General features: G+C 51.8%; 1 protein-coding gene across 1 annotated transcript in view; it reads left to right on the plus strand.

Annotated features, from left to right (window-relative positions):
• The first annotated feature begins 15,815 nt into the window (after positions 1–15,815).
• The window catches only part of FRMPD3 (FERM and PDZ domain containing 3), a 74,482-nt gene continuing 72,306 nt past the window's right edge, over positions 15,816–17,991 (plus strand). The window contains exon 1 of the mRNA XM_032330569.1: positions 15,816–16,643. Coding sequence (XP_032186460.1) covers positions 16,134–16,643 — 510 coding nt within the window. The 5' untranslated portion in view covers positions 15,816–16,133. The remainder of the gene's footprint in view (positions 16,644–17,991) is intronic.

Genomic DNA, 17,991 nt, shown 5'->3' on the forward strand with positions numbered 1-17,991 from the left:
TGACTGTCTGTGTATCCACTTGAGGGAGTCTTTGTGTACTTGTGGGTGTCTAGCCCTTATGGCTAATATTCAAATTTGGCCCGTTTGCAGACTCCCAGGACTTTCCCAGGGAAAAACATCCCTGACACAGGACCTGAAAGAATATATACTGTGACTACAAAACTACTTTGAGGTGAAAACATGACAATCTATTCAGTGGATATTTACTGGTCATCATATGCCAGCCGCTGGTCTAGGGGCTTTGGCTTGGGGGTAACCCAAACCTGTGTGCCTGGTACTTCTAGTCTAGTGAGTTCCAGCACTCTCTTCTTTGAGTTCCTCTGTTTGAACTAAAAGGCACGATTTCAAAAACAAACAAACTGAACACTGAGCTCCAAATCAGGAGTTTCCACACACTGGAAATTCTGCTCGGCAAACAGGTGTGTTTCTGTATATGGCCTGAGCACATTTCCTTTTTATGTGTGTCACATGGTAGCATTTAAAAGACACTCGGTGGTCTTTTGTTAGTCTGTGATTCTCAAACCAGACTGTGAGGACACCTTGACTCGTAAAACCTTCCCAGAGCTCTGTCAAGTTCTCGGACACTGGCTCAACTAGCTAGCTGACTAATAGCTCTCAGCACTCACAATACCCCAGGCACCGAGCTTGTGGCTTCACATAGGTCGCCTCATTCTGCCCTCAAGACTGGGAGATAACTAGAATTATCATACCTGTTTTACAGCTGGAAAGACGGCTCACCTACTACTCAGTAGCAGAGCCGGGATTCAAACCCAAGACTGTGTGACCACAAAGCCGTTCAAAACTCACCACCTCCTGACACTAGCCGCCAAAGCAGGGCTAAGGGGAAGCAAGCTCCCTCATCATCATCATGGTCACTGTCATCCTGTCAACATCATGTCAGTGATTGTTTGTCAAACACCTTTGTACCAAGCACAGCTTTCAGTAATAATAAACCAAAAGAATATTACCAACAGTTAAGAGTTACTGAATTCTTATTATGTGCCAGGCACTGTCCTAACCATCTTATCAAGATCACCCTAATCCTTCCTCACTCATCCTTCCTCACTGTACTGCTATCAGATAGATCCTAGTCATAGCCATGCTCTAGAGAAGAGAATACTGAGGTTCAGACAGGCTCCCAGCAAGCGTGTGGCAGAGCTAGGGTGTGACCTCAATCTGACTCCAGAACCTGATCCCCCTGTGTTGTACAGCCTCCCACGTCAGGGGGTACGTGCTTTTCCCTTGCTTTCCAGTTCAGGAGTGCTGCCTGCCATTGGCTTCTGATAATGGAAGAGCTCTCCCAGATCCATCTGCCAGCTGGGGGAGGGCATGGCGTAGCGGACCACCATGGGCGTGAGCAGACGCCCTCCTACAGGAGCTGACAGCCCAGACCCTCTCCATCCTGTAGCCAAGGCTGTGAGCATGAGAAATCCGCCCAGAGAGGGCCTTCCAGGCCAAACACTTTGCACAGCGGAACCTTGGGAAAATAGGCAACCGGACCCGTATAGGCAGGGGTCAGGCAAATGAGGTAACTCCTCCCTTTGTGTCTTTTCCTCCTCCTTCTCTAGGGGCTGATTCCAGTAAGTGTATATTTTCTCCTCATTATGACCACACACACCCCGCCCCAGGGCATCCTGCCCACCAGCACCTCTTGCTGATGCCTCCCTCTTGCCCCTGGCCTCCGCTAACTCCTGGTCCCTCACCTCCTGTCTCCTCTCAGTGTTATTTCTTCATCACGTCCTTCCATTCCCCTTTGGAAAATACCTGTTCCTCTCTGCTCCAAATCACCTTACTTTTCCCTGCTTTCATTTCAGCTCAAGGCACATTAAGGTTGTAAAGCATTTTGGAAAAGAGCAGGCATGGCAGGATGGTAAATAGAGTTTTATGGTGTTTTGCTGTCATTGAGCTTGGAGCCTGAAAACCAATGGCAATCCACAACCCTGGCTTACCTTCGTCTTTGCAGAACTGTTAACTGGCCCCAGATGAGGTCCCCGGGGCCGTGACCCCAAATGTCTACTTCTCAGATGACGCAAAATTACTCTGGGTAGAGGAGTATCGGCCTAAGCAGCACTTCCCAAACTGGCTTCCATAGTACCCTGAGTTCGAGGAATTAATAGGTATCATGGGGAGAGGAAAAAAAAAAAGATTTCTGAGTACAAACAAGTTTGACAAATGCTGGGTTAGAGAAGCTAAAGTTACGACACAGGGCTTTGCGGAGCTCTTCACGTGTTAATGAGAATGGTGAATCCCCAAGAGGACTGACACTTAGACCCTTGCCACCTGAAGTGTGGCCGAAGGATCAGTGCACAGGCACCACCCCTGGGAGCTCGCTGGACATGTAGATGCTCAGACCTCCACCGCAGACTTTCAGAGTCAGGATCGGCATTGTAACAGCATCTGTGGGTCATCCGTGCACAGGTTCAGTCTCAAGAAGTGCTGGTTCAGAGGCCTTTATGGAGCCTCTTCTGTGTCTTGTGTCCTCTGAGACATACTTTTGGGGGAGAGACTAAGGCTAGAAAGGCCTTCGTAGGAATTTCTCATTGTCTAGAGACTCCATCAGAAGACATCAGCCAAAAGGACATTTAGAAATGGGGGGGGGGTTGGATTCATTACATGGTACCCAAAGACTCACTTTCCTGGGGCATTTTTTCTAAAGATTTTATGTATTTATTTGACAGACAAAGATCACAAGTAGGCAGAGGCAGGCAGAGAGAGAGAGGGAAGCAGGCTCTCCGCGGAGCAAAGAGCCCGGTGCGGGGCTCAATCTCAGAACCCCGGGACCACGACCCGAGCCAAAGGCAGAGGCTTTAACCCACTGAGCCACCCAGGCGCCCCTCCTGGGGCATTTTTTAAACAGCACTGCTTGGTCTGTTCTCTGGCCCAGATCAACATGTTCGTTTCGGAAATCTGGAAGCATCTCTGGAGTACTAGAGCTCAGGATCGGACCCTCTAAAGAATGTCTCATGGTCGGTCCCCTGCTGTAGGACATTAGAAAGGCAATTTTCTAAAAGCTGGGCAACTTTTCAGTCTGGTGTGTTCTGTTCAGTTAAGCTGTCGCTGTTTTTCTCTTAGGCCTTTAAGCTGTTGTGCCAAACACTACAATAGCACTAGCTATTTTGTATTCATATCTTGCGACTCATTTGGGGGCATTGTTAATATTTTATAAGGAACTTCTCATTTTTTCCATTCACATTTGTGATTTTCAAGTGTGTGGCTGCATTGCATTCATAAACGTGATTTTTATTAAGTCTCAGGGCTCCATTTTTTTTTCCTCCTCAGAGAAATACATCTCCAATTTTATGTGAGAAGTTAAATGGAAAATAGCCTTTGATATGTGAAAATTTGATTTGCAAGAAATTTGTCCAGGAGGCAGTCCTTCTGTAGAGGAAGGGGCTGCCATGCCCAGGCTCCGGTTAGGACATGGGCAAAACTCTCAGCGAGGCTTCTTGGTGGGTGTCATCTGGGCCACTTTCTCCTTGGCCACTTTCAGTGGCTGGCCAGGATTGCCTGCTCAGAGCAATCACACGAGAAGAGGAAGTGACACGAGCAGCAGGATGTCATGTAGGGAAGTGTGAAAGCGGCCCCTCAGGCCAGAGGGCCTGCTGACCCCTGAGGCTTTCTGCTCTGGGTTTGGAACCTTCGCTGGGATCTCTCCCGCCCTCCCCCCAGGACAGAAGTGGCAGAGAAAAGAGGGAATAGATCATGGACATACCTCCTCACATTAGTTCGGAAGATCCAAGGCTTCACCCGAAGGTCTTACCTGCTCAGTGATGCTGGAAACGCTACTGTTCTGAGCCCCATCAGTTTAGAGCTTACTTCAAACCCACCCAGGAAAGGTGCCCATCGACGCCAAGATCATCTCAACCTTTCTCATGTGACAAATGCCCATTTGTAGTGTTAAAAAGTGTAGGACACTCCCCATGATAGCGATTCTACTTGAATTTTTTTTCACTCTACTGATTGATCTACAATTGACATATTCAAGAATTTTCCTTGCAAGATATCCATAGGCTTTTAGGGGACTGAAGGCACACAGATTGTTCTCTATGCTTTATACCTAGGTGTGAATGAATTAAGTATGGCTTCCATTTTGGGGGTGTTTACTATGTGCTAGGCACTGGGCCCAGCATTTTACATGCAGGACTCATCTAATCCTTGTAATACCGTACTATTTCCATTTTAAAAATAAGGCATTTGAGGCTCAGAGAAGTAGGTGACTTACCCAAAGAAAGTCACAGCGAGTTAGCTGCCAAACCATGAGGAAAGCCCAGATCTAGGGGGCTCCCAAGCAATGCTCTTTATTCATCAAGCTGGGGGACTGGCCTTCATGGCAGAGAGCATCAGAAAGCCTCTGAATTCTGAGGGGAGCAAATGGGCTCCCGGGAAAGCGAAAGGACTAGGGTGTCAAGGAGTGGTAGACATGAGCATTTGCCTCATAATTTTGCCTAGAGCTAGGCCTGCAAGCTAGCCAAGGTTAAGGTTAAGGTTAAGGTGGACCTCAAAAGCCACCTAGAGGGCTAATGACAGAGCCCAGCCTGATTCCACCTGTATACACATAGCCATTCCTACACAGTGCCCCAGACCAACTTCCAGGCTTGCCGGCCTCCTTCATAGTCCTTGGTCACTTGAGACACACTCCGTCCCTGGGTCTTGCACATGCTGTTCCTTGTGCCTGAGAGGATCTTCCCCCTGGGAGCCATAGAACTCACTCCTTACTTTCCTTCAAGTCTTTGTTCAGCTGAGGAGCACAGAGGACTTCCCTGACCGCCCTATTTAGAATTGCAACCATTCATCTAGAAACCCATATCCCCTTCCTTGTTTCATCTTTCTCCAAAGCACTCATCATTCCTTAAAATATCAATCATTTCACCTGTTGATCTGTTCATTGTCACTGAAATGCAAAGTCTGTGAGAACAGGGATTTGTATCTGTTTTGTCCACTGCCATATCCCTGGCATCTAGAACAGTGTCTGGCACATAGTAGGAGCTCAATAGATACCTATTGAACAAGTGACCAAATACGCAGAGAGCTTTAAACATGGTCCCCCAGGGGCACCTGGTTGGTCAGTCGGTTGGGTGATTGCCTTCAGATAGGGTCATGATCCCAGGGTCCTGGGATCGAGCCCTGCGTCGGGCTCCCTGCTCAGCAGGAAGCCCGCTTCTCCCTCTCCCTCTGCTGCTCCCCCTGCTTGTGTGGTCTTTCTCTCTGTCAGATAAAATAAACAGAATCTTTAAAACAACACCAAAAAACCATGGCTTCCCACCCCTGTCAGATATGCAGAGAAACACAGGCTCTTTGAGCCAAAACAGGAGGTGAACATGAAAGAGAATGAGTGCCTTTGTAGGTGAGAGAATGTGGGGAGTATTCTGTGCACAAAATGCCCATGATCCTTAACCTGGCTAAAGTCGGGGAACCATATCGTGGACCTCTCTTGACAGCAGTTTTACTCTTCACATCCAGTGATTGAGGAACATGGAATGACCACAAACTAATATAAACATATGCAATTTTAACATGAATTTCGTTAATTATTATGACATCTGCCTAATGTTTGGAAAATAGTGATATGTATCTGTGTGGGATGTTTTAGGGTAGTGCTTAAATGCCAGATCTTCGGCATCTGTCAGCCAGTATTCAATTTCTGGCGTTGCCACCAATTACCCGTATGATATTGATCAAGTTGCCTAAACCTCTGTCTTCATGTCCTTGTCTGCAAAACAAGGCTAATGAGAATACCAAGGTTCATAGGGTTGTTACAAAGACTCAATGAGATCTTGCATGTCAGGCTTATGTAAAGTCTACGCCATGGAGTAAGTGCTCTTCAAATGGGTGCTGCCATCACTGTCATCATCGTCATTGTCATTGTCATCATCACCATCATCATCATCGCCTATTGATTGACATATCTACAGGGGATGCTGCCAAGTGTATGGCTGCCATCCTTCCTGCAGTCTTCTGAAGTCTTGGGATACTGGGCCCACAATTCTGGGAGCCAGAGTGGTAGACAGTGGATGGTTTTGGAAGTCGAGGAAGAAGGGTTGGCTACTGGGTGAATAGGGGCAGGGGCATGGGCATGGTGAGAGTGGGAAGGTAGACAAGAGGGAGAATGGCCCCAGGCACCTGGGAATGGTGGCCAAGTGCACATAATCAGAGAGGAGGCCAAGCACCTACTCAAGGAGCCTTCCAACCCTTCTGAAATCCTCACTGTTCTAAAGATGGCTCAGGAAGATGGACAAAGATGATTATCACCAAATAGCCCCAGTAGAAGCTGGAAGTGTTTTATCACCTCCAAGTGTTAGCTCTTGGCGCGTGATGAGGCTGCTGTGATCATCACTGCAGCTGGCCTTGCATTCCAGAGAATCCTGAGTTCCAGATGGTAGCCCATTGGTGGCAGGTTGGTCTGGGTGACCTGGACACTTTCTCTGCGAGATTTTCCGCTCGTCTGCTTCCTACCCCCCAGATGGCGGCTCCAGAAAACTGTTTTCGAGACACTCTGTGGGGGCTGTGGCACCAAGAGCAACCAACCCGCGGATAGTGGATCTAGGAACAGAAGTGGATAGCCAGTGGGCAGGGATACTTTCTACCATGGCACTTACAGAGCGGGAAACACAGGGCAGGTTAATCAGAGGGTTCAGTGAGTCCTGGTGGTTCAAGAGATCAAACAAGAAGGAGGTTAAGGATGGAGCTCAATGTGGGGGACAGGGGTGAGGAGGAGTGGCCACCCTCTGAGGCTAACCACTATTAGACAGGAGCCAGTCCACCCATGGAGAGAGCATGCAAGCTGTGCCCATTGGCTGATTGATTTGATGAGAGTTGAGTATAGTCGGTGATTTTTTTTTTTTTCTCAAAATGGGCAGTAGAGCCAATTAAACCTTCCCAGGGAAGAATAGGGAACCCTAGCTTTCGGTTTTATTTTAGGAAGCTGATCTTTCTGGAAAGACAAAAAACTCCACTGACACTTGGTTACATGCCAAAAGGAGGCTTCTTCCTGACCTTCACGTGGAGAGCTCCAACTCTGGCACAAGTAAGAAATGTTTGTCCTCAGACCAAGGATCTTAGAAAGATAGCTCTGTCAGTCTTGTATGAATTGGCCGGGACCCCTTTCCCATTCCTCTGGAAACCTTGTCTTCATTCTCATCATCATGTAAGTGGATCGTTTGTACCTGTCCAGCCCCTTTCTGGACCTGATGGGGCGTTCTCCTCTGGGGCATCATTTGCATAGACAAATGCAAACTGGCATCTGTCAGCTTAGCACCTCAAGCCAAGGAGCTGGAGCTGCGACAGGCAACCTTCTGGGCAAATACCCTAGATATTGGATTCAAAAATGACAGTGTCAAATTTGGGCTAATTTGCATAGGCTTATCAGGTTAATTACTACAATGTCTCCAGGAACTTGAAAATCCTTGAATTCTTATGCAACCAGAATGCTCAAAGTCTGTTGCTATGAAACTTGGAGTGTAAATTACCATGAATACCATTAATCTGTTCACTAGGAGGTTAATTTGCAATTTGTTGGCAAATCACATGTGGATCTTATAGCAAAAATGTGGGTGGTGTTTTAGTGCCAGCGTGTGGCCCCGCCTATGTCTCTGGGTGTGTGTGTGTGTGTGTGTGTGTGTGTATGAGTGTGTGCGCTCCCACACACACGTGCGTGCATGTGGCATTGGGACCCGCACTCTATGGGAGCTCACGTCCTTGGCTTTCTCACTGCTTGCTAGGTCTCATCGGGCTCTTCTGGCACATTCTGGCTCCTAAGGCATGTGTTCTCAGGGTTGGAGGGCTGTTGTGCCGAGCAGTCTTTGGCCCAGTGCCAGTTTACGAGACATTAGCTCCTCCTGAGACAGGATTGCAAAGGTATCCATTAATGCCTTAGAATCATCTGACTTTTCTGAAAGATGCTCTTTCCAGTTAATGGTTCTCAAGTTGTTTTTGTATGCCAGCAGGTTACTCCTGGCAAAGGAACTCAGTCATCAGGAGGAACCAGGGGAGGGATGTTGCATGGGAGTAGGAGATGGTGACACGGACCACCCTGGGTCGGGGTGGGGAGGAGAAGACTGCCGAGCAGAGCCGGGAGGCTTCCGTGGCTGCCCTGGGTTATTGTTCATGGCGGGGTGGGCAGACAGAGTGGGTGGTAGAGATCTCACGCCAGCTGTCCTCACCTGCTCCCTCACAAAAGACCAGTATTTACAACAGAGTACGAAAAATCCCCTGTTGACCTAGGGGACAGGCTGTGAGGTGTGACTGAAGGGGTATTGGAACCCCTCTCACCTAGAAATAGCTCCCCAGCTAGCCTCCCTGGGCTGGCAGTCCACTTTGGTTGGAGGCATTGGAGATTGATATTTGTTTTCTGGGAAGGAAGACCCTCATGGGAGGGCCTAAAGGGAATGGGGCCATGAAATATCGCCATGTGGATGTGCAGGAGGGATCCCCCAGGAAGTGCCTGGTGCTTTGGGGACACCCTGAACAGCCTGGGAATGGAAGCATGTGAGGGGCTGTTCCAAGGAACCAGGGCATGCTGAAAAGGATGCAGAGAAGCACATCAGCCTGCCCCTGCCCCACAGGTGAGCCTTAGCATAACCCCCCCTTGGGGGGCATAGAGAATTGAGGATGTGAGTTTGAACAGCTTGCGGGGGCGAGCAGAAGGAGATTTAGGAGGTCTGCCGGACCAGAGAGCCCCAGAAAATGTAGCTGCTAGGCTGTCCTCTCGAACCTTCCTCTTCCTGACATCCCCGTGCCCCCTCCCCCTGGCCGGCCCATGTCAGTCAGAATTTCCCAAGTACCTCTATTCTACTCCCTTGCCCTGCCCCCAACAAGCTCACATTCTGAAGGAGGGTAGACCTTTAAATTCGCACCGCCTGGGGAGGCAGAGGAGGCTCAGTGTGGGGGTCCCAGAAAAGGTGACTCAGGCAGAGTCCAGAAAGATATATAGGAGTTTGCCAGGAAGACAAGGTGGTGGGGGGCATTCTGTGTAAGGAAAGAGCAAGTGTAAAAGCATGGAGGTATGAAAGAGTCCACTAGCAGGGCAAGACTGCCTTCTCCCTAGAGAAGGAAATGTCGTCCTCCAGAATAAAATGTGACCCAGAACTTCCACGATGGCCCCGAGAAGGAGACCGTTTCAGTGCGGAAGAAGCATCTGTAAGATTCACCTTCCCCCGTCTCATTGACCCATCCCAGGGTATTGTTTCGATCAGGTGGACACTTTTCAGACAAAACCCTATATTAAAGTCTAGGGGATGACAAAAGGGAAACCAACATTTGTCAAGGACTTTCTCTGAGCCAGGTGTTATTCTAAATGTACATGTATTATTATACTCACTGAATCCTCAAAATAACCCCATGAGGTAGGCATGGTCCTATAATTATCATTGTGTCCATTTTATAGATAAAGGCCAGGAAGCTAATCTAGACAGCTTGCCCTGGAAAGTACCACCCATCTTTCACTGCCAGGGTCCTCTGGGGACCCATTCTTCCTTCCTAACTCCCAGCATGCCTCAATGGGCCAGAGGCCACCTACACAGTCCCAGCCACCTACAAGTGCCCCCACCACAATGAGCACCCAGCCTTCCCTCTCCCCACATTAAAAAGAGGCAGTCAAGGGGAATGGGGTGGTTGGATCATAAGCTCGGACACCTCCAGGGCCAGAGCTAAAGGAGACAATATATTCACTAGGGCAAGAGCAGATGTATGCCCAAGAAATATTTCAGTCTCCTCTTTATTGTTCTCTTAATAAGAATAGCACCACAACAGGACCAGAGCAGTATTGAATGGCAGCCCACACCTGACCCCGTGGCTAAGGTACAGAAAGCATGGTGGGGTTTAGAGTGACCTGGAGAGAGCCCATCCCCTCATCTAGAAGGGGCACTGCTCCTTCCCTCCAGCTGCTCACGGTCAGGTGGGACTTCACAGGCCCAGGGTTGCCAGATAGCCAGAAATCTAGATTCTTCCATGAACTCTGAGCATTTTTCAGTGTTAGCAATGAATCAATTGTGTGTTTTGTTTTGGTTATTTTTAATGCTGTGCAGGCCAAACAAAACACACTTGCTTACCAGCTGGGTGAACTTTGGGCAAGTGACTTCACCTTTGGGGGCCTCAGCTCCCTAATATAAAGGAGGGGTAATACCACTACCTACTTCAGGGGATTAAGTGAGCTAAAAGAAGTGAAATGGCGGTTAGGGTGATTATTATTCCTTGGGAGTTCCCATCTTTTACCTGAGGAATATCTCTTCCTAGGTGATTGACATGAAAGTCTCCGTCCTTCACCTCCGGAGAGACCCGCAGCCGTACTCAGGGAATTTAGCTCCACCCCTGCCAGCAGAAGATTCTAAGGCTACACTTACACAGTAATTGGCCAGCAAGTATACATGGGGAGGGGGACGTGTCTATTTCTTTATACCCTTCCACACAGCACGCTCAGAGCCGAGTGATTTACCCAGCCATCTAGGGCCTGGGGAAGGGCTGAGAAGGCCTGCAGGATGGTTCCCTTCAGGCAAAAAGGAGGGAACTGAGGCAGGGAAGCGAGGCCAGCATCCATATGCTACCTACCTTCAGTTCTTTCTGCAGACAGCCACGGTTTTCAAGAAAGCTCTCGGCTGCTAAAGTTTTTACACCCTCGTCTTCCTTTCAGGCAATGATTCTCTCCCCACCCCTGGGTGTATATGAGAAACACTGGGGTAGCTTTTAGAAAAGACTGATGCGGGGTGGGGGGCGGCCTTGAGAGATTCTGTGACCCCCCCCACACACACACACACAATCCTAAACAAAACTGGATATGCATGCGTACGCCTCTGTGCCATTTTCTGGGCACTTGGCTGGGGCCTCAGAGGGCAGTGTCCATAGTGATGGCCTAAGCATGCGGGTAACAGCTGTGGTTCTAGGATCACACAGTATCTGCCCACACAGACTGGCCTTGTCACCTCTAGGAGCCCCAGATTTCTCCCCAGCCCTGCAGGGCGCAGTCATCAACACCCTGTTTGTTTTCTCAGCGGTGGTGTGGGTGGACCGACCTAGACCTACCGAAGCGCCCACAAGGAAGGGCTTTGAAAGAGCCTCACCCCCTCTCTACAGGGGAGGGCCGGTTATTACAACGTTAAGGAGGGTGTGGGTGGGGAGGTAACAGCGGCAGGAGGGAAACAGCATTGCACATGGAGAAAAGGCCACGCGCATTAACAAAGCAGCTCACAAATGCGAGCAAATTAACACAGGGCCCAGCCAGAACAGAACATTCGCACCGCAGGGGCAAAGCACCCATTGGAGCAGCCAGGCCTTGGCAGGGGGGAGGGGGAACGGAAGAATAGCAGAGGGAGGGGAGACAGGGGCCAAGCGAGGGGGGTTTTCAGTGCTAGGGAAGCTTGCTCTGGCGAAGAGCAGAAGGGAACCATGGGCGGTGGGATACGGAATTAGTGCCCCCTTTGGGGACTAGTAGGAGGACGGGTGCCTCCAACTTCAACACATTTGCCTTCACCCGCTGGCAACTGGATCCAGACCACAAGGCGGAGGGTCACCAGGGCAGCTGCTACTAACTACAGAGCCAGACCCCCCGCTTCTTGCGGCTTCTTTATTTTCCTTCCTTCTCTGAAATGACCAGGACCCACATGACTCAGAGGCAAGGAGCAGGGTATCCCTCTGTCTGCGAAGCCCTTGACAAATCTTCACAGAGAAATGGCTGGGAAAGGGGAGGGGCATTAGACACAACTGGAATCCCAGAGGAGGGTGATATTAAGAATATCCCTATGGGTGTATGGCCTGGACACTGACCAGGCAGGATGAACTGCCCCTTTGAACTAGAGCAGTGTTCCTGTGGGCCCTTTTTGGCCAGGCATTAACCCTCTGGTTGCTGGATCAGAAGGAGTCTGGGACCCGTCAGAGGGCCCTGGCGGTGGGGGTGGGGGTGGGGGCGTGTTGAGTGATCACTAAGTCAGGAATGTAAAATCTGAAGATGTGATGGTATTGTGGGACAGGTGTTCACTGGTAAGGTCAGCCCTGACCTGGGACAGCTGGAATCAGTCCTGGAGGGCACCAGATGGATTAACCTGCAGAGAGCTGCTGCTGGCCACCTAACGGTCCTGTCTGCAAGATGGGGCAGGAGCAATGAACAGATTCCACCTTTGTTCGCTGGCAAAGGTGGGTCGGACCCTGGTTGCACTGCTGAACAGCAAGGTCAGGCTCACGCCCACAGCGCCAGTCCTTTGCCCCCATCTAGCTCCTGTGCACACACAGTGCCATGCCTAGTGTCCTGGAATGAGGGCCCGTGCTGGAGGAGATATCAGGCTACCTCAGTGCTGTATAGCCTAGAATCTGAGCCTGGGAAGAATAGGAAGGGACCCTACAGATCAGCTCTCTTTTGACATGGAGAGACCGAGCTCTAGAAAGGGAAAGTGTAGGGCTGTACATCTAATTAGCTCCAGAGCCGGGATGAGCAGCAAGATGTCCCTGCTCCGCGCCCAGTGTATTTTCTATTGCTTTCTTTGCTATTATTCCAAGTCTTCATTATAGCCGAGGGAAAATGCCAGAATATCCTCAGGGCCAGCCTTACCCGTAGGTAAACATGATGTGATCAAATATGTCTTTTCAGTTGCCTGTCACTCTGCCTGAAATTTCACCATCAAGGGAGACTCTCCTTTGGATCTTGAAGCTTTCCGGTCTTTCAGGGGGATATAGGTGTGGGATTTATTGACAATCATTGAGAGAAAGACTTTGCAAATTGGACTCAGGCTATGTCATTGGAGGAGAGTAGCAATAGCCGGCCCCTGGAAGAGGACGCGGGTTGAGGTAGGCTTGCGGACTCAGGCTGAGGATCTGAATCCAGAGCCCAGGCCATGGTGGGGGTTGGGGGGCAGCAAGAAGGAGTAATTGATATGCCCACACCCAAAGCTTCCATCATACCCTGGCTCAGGTGCTCAGGAAACGTTTCTCCAAGAGGGTACTGTGACCGAGGAGGCCTGAATCACTGCTGTGTGGCCCATGCTGGGGAGAAGGGCGGGAGAGTGAAGGATAACATTGGGCTATCTAGAGTGGCCGCAGGGGCACTTTATTAAGAGGAGCAGCCTGGGAGAGATGGATGTGACAAGCGAATCTATGAAGACATTGAGAGGAGCCTCAGCTGCAAGAGGAATGGGGCTCCAAGACTGCCAAGGGAGGCTGGGTGTGTGGAGTCGGCCTGTTCGGCGCCTCCCCAAGGCACCTGCCGGCTGAAGGTGCCCTGGCCAAGACTGGGCTCCTTTCTGTTGCCGCCTCTGACTTCCATTCTCCTGTGGCTCCAGAGCTGGGCAGAGCCACTGCAGGCTTGGGCAGCCCTGGTACCCAGGCTCCTGAGCCCCCTTCCTGTTCCTCCTCAGTTCTAGCACTTTCTTAGGGAAGGAGCTTCAGGGTGACAGTCTGATGGGAAGGGGGAGAGAGAGGAAAGAGGCTATCCGATCTGTCTGGAAAGGGTTTGGCTGGCGTTTCCTTAGAGTCTGTGTTCACTTGGAGTGGCAGGGGGTTGGGGAGAGTGCTTTGGGAACTTGGGGGATTTCGCTCAAAGCTGCATTTGCACAGCAAGCACAGTGTCATAATTTAGACTGTGGCTCTATTTAGGTTGAGGTGGCTTGCTGGGGTGAGCTGAGCCAGCCGAAGACCCTCCTGGAGGCTCCTCTAGTTCTGCTATAGATCTCAGCTAGCCAGGCCAACCCAGAACTCCTAGCTCCCTGCCAGAGAGAGCATCCACCCTCAAGGCCAGCTTGGGCTGTCTGGCATAAGCCTCTTGCTCCCTAAAGGAGTGTCTCTGGAGGCCTCGAAGGGGTTTCTACCCATCTCTGTGTGTGGTCCTGGGCTTGGTGGGCTCCAGTTGGGGGAGGGACGCGGCTGTTACCAGGAATTAGAGAATTAGAGACCCAGAGCCAAGACTGTCCCCTGGGTCCACTCAAGTCCCCCAAACAATCTCCCTGGCTTAAAGCCAGGCCATCACTAACCCAAGTGTCAGGGGCACTGCTGAGGGCGGACGATATTTCACAGAGCTGAGCCTCCTGCCCAGGTGCAGGACTGGTGATTCGGGGAAGACAGAATTCAGTGCAATCAATTTGGGAGAGTCAGCCAGGAATTCTTTTAAGCTTTACTTCCCAGCAGCCCTGCTTCCACCTCGGAGAGGGACTAATCCTTGACATTTGTCTAGTGGCTTTATACTTTTCAAAGCTCCTTCGCAACCATTATGTCCACTGAGCCTCACAAACACCCCCGTGAATTAGGACAGGAAGGTGTTATTACCTCTGTTTAACAAACAAGAAAACTGAGGTCTCAAAAGGATACTTGACTCATCCAGGGTCACACAACTATTTAGGCAAAGAACTGGGACTTAAAATCTGTTTCCAAACTTCCAGTCCTGTGTGCCTCCCCCCTCCCATGGGTGCGGACGCCCCCACAGAATCATGGAGGTGCCCAGCATCTGGCATGCTGTCTGGCATAAAGAGAGGCTAATAAAGTTTGCTAAATGAATAACTGAGTGGATAAGCAGGAATGAGGCAGAGTGGACTACAGACTGCTCTTTTTTGTGTGATCAGAATGGAAGGGTGGGAATACTGTGTTGTCTCATTGTTTTGACCAAAAAGGAAGAAGTAAGAGATGGTTCCCATTTCACAGATGTCACTGTCAAGGTAGGAAGATGAGGGTAGCTCCCTTAGGGAACCCACAAGGCTTAATCTCCCCACTGGCTGCTTTCTACACACACTTGAAAGAGGAATGAGTGACGTGGGCCCTCACTCCGGGACCAGGAAGGAGTCACAATCAGCCCTAGAGGAGGAACACCCTCCACACCCCGTCCCTCTGAGTCTCTTCTCTCCCCCTGTCCCTGCCAGAGGCTCCGTTAGAACACTGGCTGCTGGCCCCCTTAGGGCCTCTGCACCCCTCCCCTTTCGATCCTTCTAGCGTAACCCAGACCTCCCAGGCTCAGTGCCTATCTCTTGTATAGCACCTGGACCAGGACTAAGTCCTCTACCTTCTCCAGTGTCCCACAAGGCCAGGCACACAGTAGGTGACTCATCTGAGGTAGAGAGGGATGGCCACTCCCTGGCACCCGGCGCTGCAGACAGTAAGTATCCTGCTTCCCGGGGTCCCCACCTCCACCGTCCCCAGCAAATCAGCTGGAGTCGCTACTTATCACAAGTCCTGTCACAGAAAGGGGGAAACGGGAAGTGGAGACGTGGGTATTCAAATGTTGCTTTGCAGCAGCACCGAGGGGCTTTTGAGGCAGGCGACAGCGAACCTGAGATCCCCCCCACACACACACTTATTACTAGCCCGTGTATCTGAGGTTATTTGCTTCGGCCCCTGGACGTCGGTTTTAATTTCTACGAGCTGGGGAGGATGCCCGAGTGGGAAAATGGATGTGGAGCACGGGGGCCGGTCCCAAATGCTCGCCTGGCCGCAGCTGGATTATCCGCACGGGCGCTCCCCGGCTCCCCCGCGCCCCCCCGCCCCGCGGCCGGAGGAGGGGGGAGGACGGGAGGGGGGCTCCTCCGCGGCGGATTGCGGGCTGCCGAGAGGCAGCAGACGCCGTGTTTACCAGAGGCCTCGCTAGTTCGCCACCTCAGCCGCGGCTCTGGGGCCGAGCCAGTCGCCTCCTTCTTTAAGATTCTAGTCACAGCAGGGGCTGGGTTTCTAAGGCAGTCGTGATCGTTCTCTTCTTACAGACGCCGCGGCCGCTCCGGTCGGCGCGGGGCACAGCCCGGGGCAGCGCGAGGGGCAGACGGCGACAGGGTTCCCGGGGCCAGGCAGCAGCCCAGCCCCGGCCCAGAGAGGGCGCCAACAGTAAGTACGGCGCTCCGAGCAGCCGGGGTCGGGCTCGCCTGGGAAGGGGCCGGAAAGCGTGGCACCCGGCTGCGGAGGCTGGGGGCTGCAGGGGACGGGACGGGATGGGAGTGGGGGGCCAGGGCCCGGCAGCGGAGCGCTTGGGCCCCCGCCGGCCCCTCAGAGTGACTCCGGGAGGCGCGGGCACGGGCCCCCCCCGGTCCCGGGCCCGCGCCCCCTCGGCGCCCGCTGTCAATGGCGGGAGTTGGCGCGTCGGGAGCCAACCTCCCTCCACCCGGCCCAGAGCCCCCCAGGGAGCCCGCGGGGCCCCTTCTCCGCACCGAGGAGACTAGAGGACAGGATGCGCGGGGCTGAGGATGTGGACGCCGGTGGAAAAGTGGCGGCGCGAGCAGGAAGTTTTCCGCCGGAGGGGGGGAGCGAGGAGGGCGAGCAGGAGCGAGGAGAGCGGGAAGCCGGGAGGGCAGCGCCTGGCGAGGGGGGCAGGGGCGACCCCTCCCGGGGCTCGGGCCGCTCCCCCCGCTCCCCCTATGCAGGACTCCCCCCCCCCACGCCCCAGCCTATCTTTCCCACCACCCTCCCACCTGCCCCTGAGAGAGGAGCTCCCCTCTCCTCCACTCCAGGCTTCCAGGCTTCCTGTACCCAAGACCCTGGCTTCCCCAGGGCCTCGGCCCCCTCGCCGGCCTGCCTTCCTTGGAGTGCTCTCAGCGCTCACGCAGCATCATGAGGCCGAGAAACAAGATCATCCCATGAAGTGGTGCGTTACTTGTAGAAACCTTCCAGATCGGGACATGCAGGCACATACCTGCCACTTTCTCTTCTTGAGCTGTGTACAATACGGGGGTTGGGGGACAGCTGAGATCACAAAGGTGAGTTTATCCTAAGTCACTCAGTGCCACCCATGCTCAGAAAAGATCCCCCTTCCTTCTTCTGCCACCAGTCACTCATCTTTACTGACGGTAGGGATGATCACAGTAGGTACTGATTGCTTTTGTGCCCAGCATTGTGCTAACAAGCTCTTTAGGCAGCAGTAAGAATCCTGGTACGATAAGGAAGGTAGCTGGCACTCAGTCAGAGCTTTCTGTGTGCCTGCCACAGTTGAAAGTGCTGGGCATGTATTATATTTAATCTTCACAACCCAACCCCCCCCCTTCCAGGAGATAGATCCTCCTATTATCCCATTTGACAGATGAGGAAATGGAAAAGACGGAAATTGAAAGGTGGACAAGCCCCAGGTCCCCGCAGCTGGTGAGAACCAGAGCTGGAATCTCCACCCTGTCTTACTTAGCAGCCCCACTGTTAACCTCTAGAAATGTTCTGAGAAATGGGTTTTGCCGAAGTAGGAAAGTGGTTTGTTTCCCCCCCACAGAAAAGCTAAGTCCTTTTGGAGATCTGAGGTCAGGGCTCAAGGTCCAGAGAGATCTGAACCACCCTCATTACGTTCTGTGGGGAAAGGCAGACCAAGTGGGCTGCAACAGGAAGGCAGACCCTGTTGGTAGGTGCTTATCTAATAATCATTGCTAATAGCCATGATCTATGGAGCGCTCACTTTGTATAATCAATCTTTACGGAGGTGGGTTGAAGGAGGTACTAGCAGGAGCCCCCTTTTACAGATGAGGGAACTGAGACTCGGGAGCTTGAGTAACTTGCCTCAGAGTTGGGATTCCAGCCCGGATCCACTACCTCCAGAGCCCAGACGGGAGCTAAGCTTTGGGAGATGTGTGCCAGAAGCAGAAATGCCCCCATCACCTCTCTTCTACCCCAGCTGGGCCCCTTGAGCTGCCCCCCACCCTTGCCAGTTGCCTGGAGTTCTGCACTGTTCCCTCTTTTCCTGAGCCCCGGTTGGTATGAAAGAAGGGATCGTACAGGTTGCAGAAGAAAGGGTTTCCTAAAGAGCATGCAGCATTCTGCATGGATCTGGGCTTTGTTGTACTACTTAATGTCGTGCCTGTAACATCAATAAGTTGTTCTGCTTTATAAGTTTTATTAATTAGACAAGTGTCTGGTCTGCTGGCTTGGAGTTGTTAATCCAACATTATGGCTCTATCTGAGCACCTCTGTTAGGAATTATTTTCTGAAAAGTTTTTGGAGCCTTACTTGCAATGCTGAGCAAAGCTGTCTTCCCACCTCCTGGGGAGGGAGAGGGGGCTTGATTCTTGGCCAGGATTCCAGCAGCAGGAAACACTGCCTGTACTTGCCTAGTAGAATTGCCCAGCG

The sequence above is a fragment of the Mustela erminea genome, chromosome X (genome assembly GCF_009829155.1).
Source record: "Mustela erminea isolate mMusErm1 chromosome X, mMusErm1.Pri, whole genome shotgun sequence".
Lineage (NCBI taxonomy): Eukaryota > Metazoa > Chordata > Mammalia > Carnivora > Mustelidae > Mustela > Mustela erminea.